Source organism: Eufriesea mexicana, unplaced genomic scaffold (genome assembly GCF_001483705.2).
Source record: "Eufriesea mexicana isolate 0111107269 unplaced genomic scaffold, ASM148370v2 scaffold6800, whole genome shotgun sequence".
NCBI lineage: Eukaryota > Metazoa > Arthropoda > Insecta > Hymenoptera > Apidae > Eufriesea > Eufriesea mexicana.
In genome coordinates, this window is record NW_016914668.1 from 164,517 (window position 1) to 183,043 (window position 18,527).

The 18,527-nt window shown below is 40.2% G+C and overlaps 1 protein-coding gene across 3 annotated transcripts in view; it reads left to right on the top strand.

Annotated features, from left to right (window-relative positions):
• The window catches only part of LOC108552432 (max-binding protein MNT), a 47,436-nt gene that overhangs the window by 25,308 nt on the left and 3,601 nt on the right, over nucleotides 1-18,527 (top strand). For all 3 annotated transcript variants that reach the window (XM_017906972.1, XM_017906971.1, XM_017906970.1), the window contains 4 exons: nucleotides 3,651-4,002; nucleotides 11,319-11,487; nucleotides 17,039-17,222; nucleotides 17,693-17,961. In XM_017906972.1, the coding sequence (XP_017762461.1) occupies nucleotides 3,651-4,002; nucleotides 11,319-11,487; nucleotides 17,039-17,222; nucleotides 17,693-17,961 (974 nt within the window). The remainder of the gene's footprint in view (nucleotides 1-3,650; nucleotides 4,003-11,318; nucleotides 11,488-17,038; nucleotides 17,223-17,692; nucleotides 17,962-18,527) is intronic.

Below are 18,527 nucleotides of genomic sequence, written 5' to 3' on the forward strand. Positions count from 1 at the left end.
GTATTTCAAGGATTAGCCCTTTGCACTCGAGAGGTGAGCTATGGTCATCGTTTCATAAAATTTGGAGGATCGATATTAATTAATATATAAAATTTAACGTAATGTAACAGTGTACGAGGTATCGAAATCAAATAATTCTACAATTCCATTATTATACAATTCTTTATTTACTGCTCAAAAAGGTATCGTCAGTTTTTCAACAGAGAATCTTCGAATTTCTACTTTTCTCTAGCCAGAAAATCGTCGAGTGCAAAGGATTAACAGCATTTATCAAGTAATATGAGAGAAAATGATGAAACTCATTTTGGAAAAGCTTCTACACGAGCAGACTCGAACATTTCCACTTTTTGACTGAAAAATACAAAAACAAATCGTATCCATTTTATTCGAGAGTATTATAGAACACTAATTGCAGTATTCGTGATTATCACCACCATATTATACTTACCTGCTTAATTAAAAATGAGAAGTCTATATTACAACCTTGGTCCATCTTCTCTAATCTCTTCTCCTATATATATATATAGTAGAAACAATTTTTTAATATATTCTTGTGTTCCATTTTTCTGATTGAAATTGAATTGAAATTAAAATATATATATATATTTTTAATTTCAATTTTATCATTGCTATTTTGTCAATACCAAACCTACCCTAATCAGTCAGGTAACCTGTAAACGAAGAAATGAAATAGGAAAAAGTTCAGAAAAATGGAACACAAGAATATATTGAAAAATTGTTTATACCCACATTGAAGAAAGAAAGCGATAATATGTAATGCGAAATTTTTAGTTTAAAAATTGAAAAAGGACCATTAGGGCTCCGTTAGGTTGATTGTTGAGTTTTCATAAATACCTTGGCGATTCTTCGATTGGTTACATTTTTTGGTAATTTTGTGCATGATCGAAGGCAGTTCAGGTTGTTGAAATAGGAGGTATGGAAGGTGGATAGAGAGATAGTTGATCGTTATAAAAGCACACGTATCGAAGCCATCGCCACTCCAGTGAAGCATCCGCTAATCTTAGGCGAGAACGTAGTCATTCAGGTTCGGGTATAGAATAGAATGGGCAAGGGAGCTTTGTCGTCTGCGCCGTAGAACGCGAGGAATTGCTGTGCCTCCATGAATGCTATCCAGAATGAAAGTTTCGAGATCGGCCAACTGCACGGGAATTACCACTGTAAAATCTTCCCTTTGTATGCCTCCATCCGTGGAAAAGTATTTACCTGAGAATTTCTCGCCGCTGAGCGGTTTAAACAGGTTTACCGATGTGCCAGCTTTTTCCAGGGATATCCTGTCCAGCTGCTCTGATGAAGCTATCCTTTGACCGATTCGTTAATTAGCTATCCGACATCTTGGAATAACCATTGTTCTTTAAATTCTCCCTGTGCTGTTCACAATCGTTAATTCTACGTGGCAAAGTTGTCCGAATTTCGCGATTTTTAATTTCAAATTTTATAGTTGAGCTTGAAATATCCTGGAATTTTTGTGAAAACGCGGGGGGTGGGGGGATTTTGAATTAGAAACCTTCCATTTTTGGGTTTCAAACGATTCTATGTATTCGTGGAAATGATTCCATGACTTCAAATATTGTAATTATAATTAAAAATTCTTGAATTTTTGTGAAAACGATAGGGAGATTTGGAATTGGAAACATCCTGTTTGAGGGTTTTAAATTATTTGTTTCTCTATATTCGTGGAAATGTGTTATTCTTCTTGTGTTAAACCAATTATATGAGTCCAAGTTTCTGAATCGGAAATCTTTTATTTGCAGTTAGGAATTCTTGGATTTTTATCAAGATACACAATTTTTGCAGTTTATGTTAAAAACCTTCTATTCCTGGTCTTAAATGCTTCTCTGTGTCCATGGAAATATTTGATTCTGAGATCTTCAATCGAAACTCTTTTACTTGTAAAAGAATCCATGGATTTTAATGAAAATAATTATGAAAGACTGTTAATAGAAGTGTTTCCTCTATTCAAATAAGTCTCCTATATTGGTAGAAATAATTCTGACACTGTCCACTTATTTTCAATAAAAATTTAAAGACTCTTGGTCAACAAATCCTTCGATCAAATTAATTTTAGCAATGCTATTTCAATTATTTCTGTAACTAACAATGCTATGATTCCCATAAAAATAATTGCAAGACACGAATCGAAAGCACCATAATCTTCACTGTACTCCGTGTAATTACACATTTGCATCATTCCAGAACGAGTCGATTAGAAGATATCGGAAACAGGATTCAAACAACAAAGTTACTTACACTAACTGCTCTTCGATTTGACGAAAATAATTCCAAATTTCGCAATCAAAAGTGTTGCATTCTTTCCCACTAAAGATTCTCCGATCTTCACGAAAACAACCATAACCCTTCATTATAAATTAAATGTACATCTCCGATATGTTCACACTCCAGAAAATGATAGACTCGCGCAACCCAGAGTCAAAACCGATCAATTATAAATCATCCCAGACTGTGCAAAGACAAAGTTACTTATCAATACACTCAGCCCCGAGGAATCAGAGATGCAAAGACTGGACGTCGGGGGTAGCCTCGATCCTCTAGCTCGTTATCAGATAAACAGAGCCTCGGGAAGTTGTACGATGAGTATTCGGTCGCAAAACCGTAGTTGCCGAGCCGGAGATTGGCTTATTTGTTTATCACCGGCGTTCCTTGTCTCGTGCACCTCGAAACTGTGAAAAGAGGACGTTCAATCGCTAATATATATGTATGGATGTTGGGCAGGCAACCGAATAAGTTCAGAATACAGTGACGTAAATATAAAAGTGATTTATTTTAAACTTATTCTTATATACGCGATAATAACTCTCTCTCTCTCTCTCTCTCTCTCTCTCTACCCCCCATGCATTCATACATCTCCACTCGTTTATCGCATTTGCCTCTGTCATCAACATCCCTTACATTCCATCCTCTTGCACGCGGTCACTTTCCTTTTAAGCCAAAACACTCTTGACATTCTTTCACGGCTGTACTTATTCCTTTCTTACATAAATTCCTAATTTCATTCTCGACCTCCAGGGCTAGGAAAAAGGGATTTGGTCTCGCGAATCTTCCTAATCCAGCTACCACCCTCACCAACACATCCACCACTTGTTATATAAATCATATTCAGTTTGTGCTTAAGGATTTGAGATTAAACATTACAAATTACAAACTCTCGGGAAGCAACGGACTTTACATTCACCTAGCTTTGGTCTATCCATATTTCTGTACCCCACTCATTTGGTAATATTAGAACACGCTTTGCCACTTATATTTACGCTACATAAATCAGAAGAAAAACAAGAAGCACCTAATAGGAAAATTAGGTATAGCGAAAAGCCTGAACAGAGTGAGGATGAAATGATCTAATAATTATAAAGGATAAAATAGGGAGAGCTTTGAAAAACATAACACCCCTTGCTCGGGCTCGCATATTGCACACACGGTATCCCCAACTGGAACATATAAACTAAGCTAGTAATGTGTCGTCCATCCACGTCTCCGACGTCCCTATATCCTAGCTAACGACACATTGAACGAAAACAACCGGATGGGAACTGGGATCGGTGGAGTAGCAGCGTTCGGGGCGCAATAACGAGCAATCCTGGGAAAATGCTTAGTTGATTTCTCTTGTTTTTCAGAGGAGGAACCGCTGGAAAATAATAGGACGAACGGGAATCACTCGGCAGGTTCCCGAGGAAGTCCCGTGATCTCAAGCACGCGAGTAACGCCACCCTCTGCGAGCGCAAACTCGGCTCATCTGACCGCCCTTCACTCCACGACTCACCACCTCCCTCACCACCAGCAGCAGCAACAGCAACAGCAGCCGCCCCAGCAACAGCAGCATCACCATCACCATCATCATCACAACAATCACAACAGCACGCATAACCCTTACGTGGAAAATCATAATTCGAATCACTCGCAGCAGAACCCCGGCAATCTCGTCGTCGACGTCGAACCGAGCCACGACAGTAAGAGGCATCGGAACGGGTAAGACTCTTGGCTATTTATTTCTACCTCATCTTCCAATTCTCGATGTACGTTCCTTCCTTCCCCTTCGTTCTCTCGGCGGTCCAACGCTGAGAACACGGTTCGACAGCATGGTCGAACGACCGCCGAATCCCCGTTCATGGGAAAAGAAACGGAAGCTTAAAGAATCGAGCAACGGGGGGACATTGGGAAAATGATGATACGTATATTGGAAGAGAAACCGCGAGGACAAATGTTCAAGACGATAACGTTGAATGCGGAATTTTGAACGAAGATTTTCGAAAGGGTGATCTAGCTCAGTGTTAACCTACCGAGATTTCAACCACCGATTTTCGCGATTCATTTACCGATTCCGATGGTATTTTTATGTGCCTCCAGAGACTCTAAGCACACGTGCACGCGTGTCGTTGCACAGATAATTTCTTTGTACGATTATCTCCGTGGTTGCAGGGGAGCACGTCGAATATTTTAATCGTTATTAGCGTTTGCGTTAACCCTTTGCGGACTGAGCTCGTTTCTCATTTCTACTTAACCCTTTCGCTTCGGCAGATCAGTCCGCTAAAGTCACTGAACGGAAGCGCGCGCCAGAAGTGTGCACAGTGCGTGTGACTTCTCTATATTTCTCTGCCTTTTCCTGAGCCGAGCATTTAAATGACAACTGTGTCGAACAAAACAATCGTGTACAGATTGCACTTGTTATCAAGCGTCATTTGGATGCTGGATATATGGGGTGCCCGCGTACCCAGGAGTCATCTCGTGGACGCTGCCTATGAACCGCGCTCGAAGCGAAAGGGTTAAACACGATCATACGATTTTCGATCACATCGATGCTGGCAATAAGGACACAAAACAGTCCATCACTTGGGACGTACGGTCCTAGAGCGCATATACGTGTTTCCGGGCCATAGCAACGCGTTTACTTGCAACACAAGCCGTTCACTGCACGAATCGATTAACTGCACTTTTTAAAAAATCTGAAATTTAAGTGTCATACCACTTGGTATAGTCATAACTACGTTATTTCGTTGTATTTCTCTACTTTTTCTTTTATGCAGTTAATCAATTTGCACAGTGAACGGCTCATTTATCAGTTCCTCGGCCAAATTGATGGTTTCCGCCGAACGCATATATGCGACCATAGTCCGCAAAGGGTTAGAGCGAATTGGAATTTTTCGAATTTGCGCTGTTTTTCCTTGCAACTGCGGATCCACGTGCAACGAGATATTCGATTATTCAAGTTTCACGCGAGGTATTTGCCATGTACGAAATATAGCAACGAGTTGCGGGTTAAAGTTAGCGGAGCGAGTCTCCTTGGGTGTGCACGCGTATTCTCGATACACGTTTAGAATCGTGATCTCTGTGTAGGCACATGTAATTTTATCAGAATTTTGTCGAAAATAGCTGCATGCTTCAGTTTCTGCCGGGGTAAAAACGAAATATCTGGAATCAGCCATTTTTTCCACTAGTTAAACTTTCGATAAAGATTCTGCATTTAATTGTTATAGCTTTCGTTGTTTCCTTTTACGATTTTTTTCTTTAAGACATACCTTCGATATATATTCCTTTTTTATCCATATGTGGCCTGCTCGTGTACCACGATTGATTATTTGATCTATCAAATGACTAGTCGTGGTAGGTATAATTTAATTATGCGGTTAGATAACGTAGGGTAATATTTCGTATACGGGTTGGTCGAAAGTAATTTCGGAATTTTTATCGTAAAACATTGCTCATCTTTTAGACGAAAAATACGTTATTAGATTGTGATGTACAATCGTTGACTATTTCACAGACAGTTGACGGGTAATTGCAATTTACGCGTGATCACGTAATACATATCGATAGGTGAGAATGAATAAATTGAAAGATAAAATCCGACAGTATCTATCGGCCAACCCGATATAATTAACATGTTAAGCTCATCGAATTTGGGATAAGGTGCAGGATAATTTCTATGTATACACATCTTTGTTCGTTCCCTTAGGTTTAACGTACTCTTAGTTACTATAAAGCCGCTTTAATATAATCTAGCTTAAGTTTACACGTAATTAACATTAACAGCCAGTGTTTCTAGCTCTCCTCCGGTGCTTTCTTTCGTTACAATTTTCCATTCTAATCCCAATCGGAAGTAGATTTTTCGTTGAAACTCAATGGGAATTGCGCATTTAAACGGCGTGAAACGGAATCGAGCGAAAGGTCGAAGGATTCTGTCAAATTCGGAGGATTCATCGCTGAGGAGATTAAAAGATAGCTCGATCAACAGGGCTCTTTTATTTTTAATTTCTTTATCTTAATCGCGTTTGAATTTCGATATTCCTTCCGTAGAGACAGGAAATTTTCCATTAATTCCATGCTTTTTATATTATTATTATCATTATTGTTATATTGGAACATCGGCTCACATCGGCCTCCCTCGGAGAGGGGAGTGGAGCGATGTAAATAATGGAAAAGAAAAGAGAGAGATGAAACGAGCTAATTTGAGATTATTCGCCGAATAGAATCACCGAGCAAGTTAGCTGGAAATTGTCTCGTAATAAGCTTAAGAATAACGGAGTCAGCGTTGCAACTGCGAATGACTTTATAAAGAAAAACTTCCTATCTGATTATAATTATCCGTAGAATGCTTCGTTTTGTAGAGAATGAGAGTTGATTCGAGTTGAACAACTTAGAAAATGAATTACCCTCTCGCTCCTGCTCGTTATACCGAGTTGTATCGGGGGCCGAGCTTTTTGCAACTTCGCATCAAGTGGGCAATCTGTGCGATTAAGATAATTAGGTGTTAGATAGATATCGCAATTTTTATACGCTACCAAACACGTTCTGTGCAAACGGGGAAAAACGCGTTCTAACTTGCTTCATTTTTCGCGATTTTTCGCGATTTTTCGGAACGTTCGCTCGATCGCTCGATGAGAATCAGCGAACTTCGAATGACATTTATCGCGAGATTTACGATTTTGTATTTCAATTTCACGCCCCAAGGATGGGCCGCACGGTACAGAACGTGTTACGATTTTACCAAATGTTACATCGATAAAGCTGCATATATATTATACAAGCCACGGTTAACACTTTGCACTCGAGAGAAGCCAGCTAGCAAAATCGCCGGTATTAATAGCCGATGCTAAGTTTAAAATAACGCGATAGCACGTTATCGAGGTGCATAATAATAATAACGTGTAATTAAAATAAGACGCTGTGTTAATTTACACGTGATTCCTTCTCGCGTTGTATCCCAAACGGATTGTCATTGCGTGAGAGAAAGGGAAAAAGCTTGGAGCTTTTCTCCCCACGACGAATATAGACGTTCGAGTGCAAAGTGGTAGCCCTGACACGACTCATGAAAGTGATTTTCATACCACGAAATACAGCACATCTGCACCCCTGATTCTCAAGAAGTTCATTTCTGTCTGCCCATCAGTCATCTTTCGAACTTTCCCCGTCCCTCTCTCACCCCCCGGTGTTCACCTCTTCCGGTAAAACGGCATTCTCTCTCTCTCTCATCGCGTCCTTTCTTTTCCCCGTTTCTTTCCGTATTTCTTTCCGTGTTTCCCCTGCCCGCTCCAGTCCACGGTGTCGCCGCGGCTCCAACTTCCGTCTCGCCGTTTTTCCGTCTTCCTTCTGCCTGCCGATATGTCAGCCTGTTGCTTCGCGCGCTCTCCCTCTCCCTCGCCGTCTTCGCCGTTCTCTCTTTTCCTCGATGCACGGGCAGCAGCGTCGAGGCGAGAGAGTCTCCGCTACCCATTCACGCGGTGCACGTGTCCAGGGTGAATGGCACGTGCACGCCGCGACGTTTACCACGTCGCGTTACCGTGAGACCGAGACGCGTACTAACGCGCCGGCACGATTATCGCGTACGGCCAGCTACGCGCCCGTGCGTGCCCGTACTAGAGATTATCGTAATTTCTCCGCAACCTCCTCGCCGCCAACGCCATTTCATCCAGGGGTGGTTGCTCCGGTCTACGTTAAATCCCCGCGACCCAAACCGAAATTTTTACTCGAAATTCCGCATTCAACGTTCTCCCTTTGGTCAGTTTATTTCTCTTCTTTCGTCGCTCCAAGTTTCCTCTTGCATCGTTAGTTCTCCTTTCTTAGATTCTGCTTCTCTTTCTCGTCCATCGGTCGTTACAGCAATTTCAGAATTTTCAAATCCCGCATTCAGCGTTATCGCGCGAAATTCATTTTTTAATTTCTCTTTCCGAGAATTTGCTTCTTTCTTTACTATTTTTTGTTCATTCTTAGATTCTGCCTTACTTTTTTCTCCATCGGTCGTTAGAGGAATTTCAGAATTTTGAAATGCCAGATTCAGTGTTATCGCGCGAAATTAATTTTTTAATTTCTCTTTCCGAGGATTTGCTTCTTTCTTTACTATTTTTCGTACTATTTGCTTCATTCGAGTCGAGGAATCGTTTCAGCCGTTTCTCTGGAGATTTTCATTTTTGCGTGGTGAATTTTTAGTGAAATTAATGGTAATGTTATCTGTTAAGTATATCTACGTTTAAAGTATGCAATATGGGTTCGGTAAATCTGACGTTTGTACCGAACCCACCACGACCGGGGTGAAACGACTAATAGACGAAAAAGTGGAAAGAGAATTTCAAAGAAAGTTAAATAAACGAAAATATTAGGGAATTGTTAACCCTTTGCACTCGAGAGACGCCTTTTAGTCGCCATTTGATAAAATTTCGAAGCTCGATATTCATTAATATATCAAATATAAAATAATATAACAGTGTGGGAGGTATCGAAATTAAATAATTCTACGTGTTAATTATTATATGATTTCTTATTTAGTGCCCAGAAAAATATCGTCAGCTTTGTAACAGAAAATCTTTGAACTCCTATTCTTCTTCAGCCAAAAATCGTCGAGTGCAAAGGATTAATACTCGTGTTAAAAGAGAAATGGAAAAGTCGAGTGACCAAAGCGATAACGTTGAATGCAGCATTTTTACTCGAATATCTGGAAACGATCGTTTTCAGCTGTTAGTTTAGCGTTAAGGAAATTGTTTGAGGTTATGTATAATGCGAGACATATCGAAGCAGATTTACTCCCTCACCCTCGATTTTTCATCTCCAAGATGACAAACACGAGCCAGATTCTTCATACCGATAATAGAATTATGCTTGGTAGTAAAATTTAAATAAATTTCGAGAACTTGCGTAATTTTCCAAAATTGAAATTAACCCTTTGCACTCGGTGATTACTTTCGTTACAGAAGAATAGCAACTGGAACTCTGCTGTAACGTCGAGGATATTTTTGACACGGTAAATAAGGAATCGGGTATAAATTAACGCTTAAAATTATTTTATTTTGACGGTCCATGCAAACTTAGGTTATTTTAGATTTGATATCTTAATTAACACGGATCTTCGGAATTTGATTAAACGGTGACTTAGGTAAACTCACCTCTCGAGTGCAAAGGGTTAACACTTTGCCCTCGATGATTTTTTCGTTGGAGAAACTATGGCACTTTTTGCCATAAAGTCTATGATATTTTTAAAATAATAAATAAGAAATCGTATGCAAATTAAAACGTGGAATTATTTTACTTCGATATTCCACGCATCGCTGGGTAATTTTTAATTTAATATATTAATTATCATCAAGTGTAAAGGATTAATCTTCACTTTTGATTCGCGAGTTCCTAGTAGAAACCACTTTTCTTGTAAATCTACAAGTAAATTATTGTTATCATCGTAATATTCTGACTACTTGTATCAAAAAGTACAATTTTAACAGTAGAACTACGAAAAGGGTGAAAATGGCTCGTTTCGGATATTTTATTTTCACAATTTCTGAAAACACACGATCTCCTTTTGACAGAATTTATTATATTAATTTTATTCAGGTCGAAACATAATTGTTTATAGTTATTCCTCTTCCTCGTACCACTGTAATTACCTTCATTTGTGTAAAATAGAAAAGATAATATAGCTGCTCATTACAGGTCGGTGGTTCTAATGTTAATTATGTACTGTAATCAACTGTTTGAATTTTTACTACCATTTTATCTTGCACTTCTCTTCGCTGATAATATCTCTCATTAATTAAAAAAAAAAAATAGAGATCATTTTTCCTATAATCAGAATTTATTACACCTTTAATACACGAAGGCATACATTTTTCACGTTGATTTTAATAATACAGCTACACTTTCTTGCACGCTATTATTTCAAAAATTTAATTCCATCGGAGTTGGAATATTTTTTCCAATCTTCTTTCTCCTCGAATCTGCTTTTTCACTCATTTTGATAAATCCCCGTTGTTGCTCTCTACGACTCTCTTGTTAAAGAGATGCATTAATCCTCGAACAGATAAGTCTCCTGCAAAACCGCATTTTCCATCCATTCTGATCCGTTTACGCGACATCTGCAAAACGAAATTTAATTAAATTCCCTATGAGATTACGGGATCTGTGAAATAAAAGGATTTAAAAAACAGTCTTCTCTAAAGAAAATATTATTCGTCGCTTGTTATACTACAAATTCTCGCAGATTCGTTCGGAAGATTAACCCTTTGCACTCGAGAGGCGATCTCCAGTCGCCATTTAATAAAATTCTAAAGATCGAGCCGAATAGATACACGTTAAATTAAAAATAATATCGAAACAAAGCAATTCTACCTGTCAATTCGATATAATTTTTGATTAACTATTTCAAAAAATATCGTCGATTTTGTAATTTCAAAAATATCCTTCATTCGCGATTTGTCTGCGAGGGAAGAATGAGAAGATCGCCGAGTGCATGGGGTTAAGGGAATCGTGTACTTTCCGTTCATTTGTCGGGATTTTAACAGTGTTCCCAGAATTGGAAAGTCCGTTTATCGTGGAATAAGAAAATGCGGCATGAAATTCCAAAGTTTCTCGTATAAATCAAGCTCGATCGTTGGCTCCCTTGGAAGCGAAGAATGGGTGGAAAAGCGATTAATAAAAGATGGCGAGCAAGCGTTATACATCAAGTTCAGGTTGGATCGTTGCGATCTTGTAAGGGAATGATGCAAGAACGATATAGGCATTGGCTGGCCAGCTCGTGCCAACATCTTGCGCGAATCTCTTTGAAGATCCGTGACAAATTAACAGCATCCGAGCTGGTAATGTAAATTACAGGCGCATAAATATATCAGGAAATTATGTAGCGTGAACTACATTTTAGTAGCTCGTAACTATGCCGCGGCTTTTTATTTAAGAGCTCGCAAGCCTCGTGCTTCCGATAGGTTTCGGGTCGTTGAGATTAATGTAGGATGCACGATGATACGAGATAGTCGCGACTGTAATTGCAAAATATCGCGTGGCTACATATATGCGTTTCTCTATTCTAGACCGTGTGTAATCCGTTCTGGCACCAGAGAGGTGCACAACAAATTGGAGAAAAATCGAAGGGCGCACCTGAAAGAATGCTTCGAATTGTTGAAGAAGCAACTCCCATCGCAGGAGGAGAAAAAGTCGTCGAACCTTTCGATTCTCCACGCTGCGATCAGGCATATACAGGTATGTACGCCACCACTGCAGCCATTTTGTTTTATTTAGATAATCATCTTCCTTCCTCTCAGCAACACTGTAATTTCCCTTTACGATCTAAACGTGAATATTTTTAATAACATCGATATTATCGGTAATATTGGAATAACGTAACTTAGCACGGGGAACAAACAGTGCCCTATAGTGATCTCTAGCCGATTATTATAGGCTTATCTCTCACTACGCGATCGAGAAATAACAATCAACAACGATACTGTCTGCTCGGCAGAATTTTTCAGGCAGAAAATTTCGATTTTTCTGTCTCTCATTTGCTATCTACTGTCAACTATCGTCTGGCTTTGCAATAATTACATCACCAGCGAATTCGATCCATAAGCTCTTCGTCTACGCGCTTGTCCGACTCATGGTAATCGACTTTGCCCGCGGTAATTTCATTTTCGAACATTCCTCCATACCGTTTTGCTATGACGAGTAATTTCTCGGTGAAACCGAATTTCTCCGATTCTTTGTAATTTCTTTCCCGACGATTCCGCTGATTTAAAACGCGCGAACGTAGTTCGTTGTACCGATTACGCTGTTCGCGTACGTGTGCAATGGCGACTCGGTGGAGAGATTATGGTCGTGCATAACTTGTCGTTGCACTTTGGTATCATAAAAAGTACTAATTACGCTCCCCATTATGCCAGAACGGTTTCCAGTGTCGCGGTTAGCTGTTTGACCTGGCGTAAAATAAAATTTTACGCTTGGTAATCCGAGATATGTCATCGTGACACCTGAGTATAAAGGCCACGTATTTCTTCCGTTCGATTCGCACTGTCAATGTACCACGAATCAATCACACGACGTTGAAATTTTCTGGAAAAAAGAAAAAGAAAAAATTTTTTTTTTTTTAATTTAAGAAATGGGGGAATAGAAATAATAAGACCGTGATGATCGACTTTCGACGATTCCATCGAAATCTGTAAACCGAGAACGTAACTATGTTTACTTCATCATGTATTAACCTTCTGTACGCAAGATATAACCCAATTAATCTTCCATTCTGTTAATCGCTTTCGTTAATATATTGCGTCTCGCAAATTACGTATCAGTGAGTGATATAACATGCCATGATGGTAAATACCAATTAGCCGGTCAAAGACAATAATGGCATATGGTATCGGGCCGGAAATAAATCATTTTATTGTACCGACCGCGGTAAGGGTTTAGATATCGTATCTATTTTATACCCAGAGAGAAAAATCATTCGGCACATAGGTGTTCGATCGTGATACGTTTTGTAATTTTTTTTTTTTTTTTTAATGGAGCGATTTTGGAAAAGTTGCAATACGGACATTAACTTTACGCGCGATGGCCAGAGAATCGGTCGAATGCGCGTCCCCGCGAAGGTCGACCACACCTCCTCCTTTCCCTTCTTTCGTGATTCAACTCCAACCCTACCATCAGCCTCTCGCCCTCTTTGTCGCGCCTTCGCGATCCCTACTTACGCTCCTATATCCGTCTTTGTCGCTCGGTCACCTCTCTCTGCCGCCCCCACTCCGCCGTCCGTTTACTTTCCGTATCTCTTTCTCCGTACCCTTTCGCGTTCAGACTGCGCATGTTTCTCTTTTTATTCGCTCACTGCGCGATCTGTTTGTTTCTTTCCAATGCGCGGACGGTACACGTATCGTTTCTATCGTGCAGAACCGGGGTATCATATTTCTTTTCCTTCTTTCTTTGTTTCCTTCCTCTTCTCCTTTCCTACGATCGCGTGCACTTACTGTATATTATTCCACTTTTACGCGAGAACTCTTTTTCCCTCTTTGTTCGCTTTTTACCGTACATTCGTCGCCGTTCCTTGTCTTATCGGTTCACTCTCTCCGTTGCTCGGTTTGCCGCACAGGGTCGTTTCTAGAGACACGCTGTCCTCCCCCCCTCCCCCTCCTTCCTGCGGTTCTTCCTCGTATTTTTGTCTTTGTCTCTTCTGAAACCTCTCCTTTCTTTCCGCGTGTATCTTCTATCTCGCTTCATCTCTATGGCTGCGTTTCGTATCTGCAGTTTCTACTCCCCACCTTTTCGCCCTACCTTTTCTTGGCTCTATCATCCTCGTCGGGCTAACGGTGTGCGTGTAATCCTCCGTCTCTCTCGGTCCCCGTCTTTCTCGCTCTAGGTCATCCTTCGCTTATCCCCACCCCGCAAGATGTTCGCTTTCTTCGTCTGGTTCGTTTGCCGTGTCATTTCGCTGTACCGTGCAGTTCGCGCGTGTGCGTACACGACAACGTAGAAGCGTACCTATATTGGTTCCACGTGACTGTGCGGCCATCGGTGTCACGCCGCATGGCACGTACGGCGTACGCTGCTATCCGAACTTTTATCGTTCGGCGCCATTGTTGGTGACTTCTAAGTACGAGGCGACGCTCCGGTTCGACGTGTCGAAATTGCATGGTGACTTACCATAACGTCACGTCCCTGCGTAATTACGCCGAATTATCCTCTTTCCATTTCCGTCCAGCGATCGATCCGCTACATCTTGCGAATAATATCATCGATGTAGACTGTTATCAATTTGCTATTTTGTTTTCACACAGTCATCGATTGGTAAAGCTACATTTTTTCCACCGTTAGTTATATTTTATTGCATTTGTAAAAATAATGATAATTATCGAAGGAGACGTGTAAATGCCGAGAAACTGAATCTTTATAATATAAAAAATAATTTTTACCTTTCAGTGCAATCATATTTTATTTTTCTCTTCGCGCCGAGGATAATCTAAAATTTTGCGTGAAACTTAGCGACACACAAATAAACCACGCGTTTACCGACGCAATAATAACTTCGTGAATAGTTGCCAGACTTTCAAGATCGTTAAGTAAGCTAGTGTATTATTTCGGAGATTGATACGGGTGTTGCAGGTGTAAAATGTCGTTATTTCATTTTTGTGTTCATAACTCGAATGTTAAAACAGAGTCCACGTGGAAATGTTTCGCGAAGGTTTTGCTTGTTTTCATTTTCCGCGTAAATGGGAGCTCGGCCGATAAGCGCACACGAGCAGAGACTGAAGTGTAATGTAATTATTAGACCTTAAGTGGCGCGATAACGAGACTTTCCCTTAACGGTCGATGTGCTGGGATAATAAATATCGCATAAAAGGGTACTCTACAAAAAAGCAGATATTTGTAAAACGAAGTACATGGAAGATACGAATGAAAGAAAACCGATAATCCACTGTGGGTACGAAGATGCCCGAGGCGCGTTTAACTTGCTCGGTTCTCGTTAGTTTGCGAAAAATCCGCTAGTTTCGCATACACGCGAGTTCGATAAAGTTTAATAAAGTACATGCACGATCTTCGCGGCACGTACGACGTGGCAGATAGTGGAGATGTAGAAAGAAACGAAAACGCTATTTGCGTATATCCGAGCGTGATATTGTGTGTGCGAATCCTGTTGGAGGCGGTTTACCCACGTGCTTGTAAACCGCGCGTGCGTCTATTCATGCAACGGCCTTCGTTCTCCTTCCTCCTCACTTCACCCTTCTATCCTTCCATCTCCGTTTAACCTTCCTATCCTTCGGTGCGCGTCTCTGTTTATTTCTGTTCTGTGTTTCTCTGCCTTTTTCGCAATGTGTACTCCCCTTCTTTTGCCTGCTCCCCTCCCCTTATCTCTCGTGTTGTGTTGCTCTATCCTTGTCGTTCGTTCTATCTCCCTTAATCTATTACGTCTTACTCCATCTTTGTCTTCGGCCAAGAGGTTCTCCGTCTCGCTCTTCGTTTGATTATCAGTGTGTAAGTTGGCGATCCCGGTCATCTGTTTTCCGTCTGTGTTCCTTTTTGCGCGCGACCGCGTCGTTTTCCTTTCTCTCCCCCTTGACGATCCTACCACGTGTACCTGTATCAGTGCCCGCCAGTAGCGCTGCCTCTTATTGTCACGTGCGTTCTTCTGCCGAACGTTTTCGCTGATTCCGAGTCCAACGTTTATCACGTTTTGAGGTAAAGACGTACCCGAGATACCTGTCATTATACGTGTACGTCTATTAATTCCTTCTTTATTGTCATATATTTTATTCTCCCCTCTATATCCAATGTATACAGTCTCGAAACTATTGAATTCATTTTAGACAATATCGTGTCGTTCCACGGACGGTTACGGGGCGGTATATGTTAAATCCTTAACTCCGCGTCTAAAGAATTTTTAGGTTAGATTGACCAACACGCCCAATACTTTTTTATAACAGGTAATTTTTGTTTCGAAGTGGATAGAATTAGAAGTACCTGTGCATTTATTTATAAACTTTAAATTACACTACACGTTAAGAATCATGAATTATATTATTTTCGACAGGGGATAAAAATTAATGGAAGGATGAAAGGAAGATGTATATTTGAAGGTTGCAAATTGGAGCGATAATTTGATAACGCTACGAACTCGTGTATGTACGAAGAGCAGACATAGGTTATGTCCCGAGATCGAATGATGAAAGTGGCGTCATGGATGATACAGACAAATCATGAATTATATTATTATCGCCAAGGGATAAAAATTAATAGAAAGATGGAAGACAAGTATATATTTCAAGGTTGCAAATTCTAGTAATAATTTCATAACGCTACGGACTCCTGTATATACAAAGAAGGACATAGGTTATATCGCGAGATCGAATGATGAAAGTGGCGTCATGGACGATACCGTTCCCTCGCTGGACTTCCTTATCGCGGCTGAAACTTGCTACTACGTGAATTTTCTCAGCACCTGTGATGCGAACCGAGTAAGCACGAACGCGTGCACTTGATCAGATTCGAATTTGCACACGGCAGGAATTTCGTCCTCGCATATTTTCTTTCTTCTCGGTTTCTCTTCAAACTCGTGCATCGCTCGCTGGGTGTCGTTGTCACGTGCACGTTCCTTCACGCATGTTCGTGCTGACGTCAAATGCAAGGCTTATCGTATTTCGAGGGAGAGGTGTCCTGAATCTGCAGGAGTATCATGTGACGTTCGTGCCAAGGTATTCTCGAAAGCGAAGCGAGAACATTTCTATCAGCTTTCTCCCGCTTTTCTCGCCGCTATTTTCTGAGAGAACGTGGTGCAATGTAGGCAAAAATTCGAACGCATCCGATCGTCTCGAAGATAATTTTTGCTGTTTTACTATGCTTCAATAGAAACGATATAAAAATCGTGTCAAATGTATGATACTTTACGGTATGATTTAACTAAGGAAGATATGGTCCAACTCGTTGTACATGCCTGTTTAATGAATATTTTGCAATTACGACACGCTGGTACAAGTTTGTTAAACAAAAGTGACTTTGTATACGACAAATTGCGCATATTTTGGAATTTTGAGTCTGTACGAGTTCCAAACTAATAAATATATATATCTTGTTATCAGTTAAAACATATTTGCGCTTTCTCGTTCGTGAATAATCGGAATCTGTCTGGAACACGTGCTTACATAATCTCGAGAAGGTTTTATATCTTATACCTAATCAGTCGAAAACTAATTTTCCTCCTCGTTCCGCGAAAAATTGTAACACGTCTTTGCTATCGTTCAGTGTTCCTTTTTAATCTCGAGAATTCTTGTTGCAGATTTTGAGAAGGAAAGAACGAGATTACGAACACGAGATGGAAAGGCTTGCCAGAGAAAAAATTGCTGCTCAACAAAAATTAATAGCTTTGAAGAAGGAACTCGCGGCTACCTGGGAGCACATTGATTTTAATACTTTTTTATCGGAACCGAATTCAGCTGCTGATGTAACGGCCACGAGAAGTGGTAAGTTCAGTAATTACAACGATATGATCATCTCAAAAAGACTTTCCGAAATACGCTACGCATCAGTAACGGATATTCATCCTTCAATTACGCTCCTTAAACTAAATTTTAATTTTATTAATTTTATCTTTTGGAAAACACGTGAAAATATTTACAAGATATTTCACGAACTGAATAAAGTACCTATGAAAAATATTGTAAAGACGGATGCATGAGTAGAGAGATGGAATATTTCTGAAATAAAAAATTGAAGTCACTTTCAAAGTACATGCTAAAAATATCGAAATTCATTGATAACCTAAACTTAAATTCCATACAGTTATCGCTTTCGTCACTGTTATCTTCATACGTCATATAATATAATTTACATGTACGATCTGCAAATGTTTGAAATAACGTATGAAATTACGGATGGAAGAGCGATACAAGTTTCGCAAGCTCTAATCGAGCTATTAAATTTTCTATTAAAGTTTCAGAAAACATGGAGGTCGACGTGACTGGGCTAGCTCGGGGTGGTACGAGGTACAGCAGTACCAGCAGTCTGAGCAGCGCAGCCACGGCCAGTTCACCGCAGACACTTCAGACCACTAGCACGGCTTCCAATATTCACAATCAGGTTGCCACAGCGGCTGTTGTTTGCCAGACGCAGGGTATGAATCTTGCGCCAAGTTCCAGGGAAAGTCCACCCGCGAGTTCGAGTCCTGGGACGCCCGCACCTAGCATTCCTACTCCGGCACAGGTATACAGAAGATCATGTTAAAATAAAATTGAAAATTCTAATGCGAGTAACAATTCTTGCGGTATGAAGCGAAAAGAAAGAAGCGTTATAGACGACCGGGTTAGCTCAGTCGGTTAAGCATGTGACTGGTAATCCGAAAGTCCCGGGTTCGATTCCCGGCGCCGCGGTGGTTTGGTGGTATACCTTTGTAGAAAATGGTATACCATTTTTCCTCATTTGAAAAAGCACCGTCGCTCCCCTTTGGACACAACGTGCGTTCTTAGCGTTGTGTGTGAAACGGTGCAAGAACAAAAATCGCAAAGGGTTTTAGCTGATTTATATGTCATATGTGGTATAAATGAGTCATTATCAAACGCGACATTTATTATTTTTATTATGGATATAAGCAAAAATTATATTTTTATCCCATAAAAAACCGCGAGGTCTAGAATTTTTTCTCGTAAAATTGTTAGGAATAATAAGAAAGGTAGATTACAGAAGTATAAGTTTTGCGTTATATTTTTCATTTCATTCATAACATTCCGCCATACATAAATATCAAAAAAAAAAAAAAAAAAAAAAAAAAG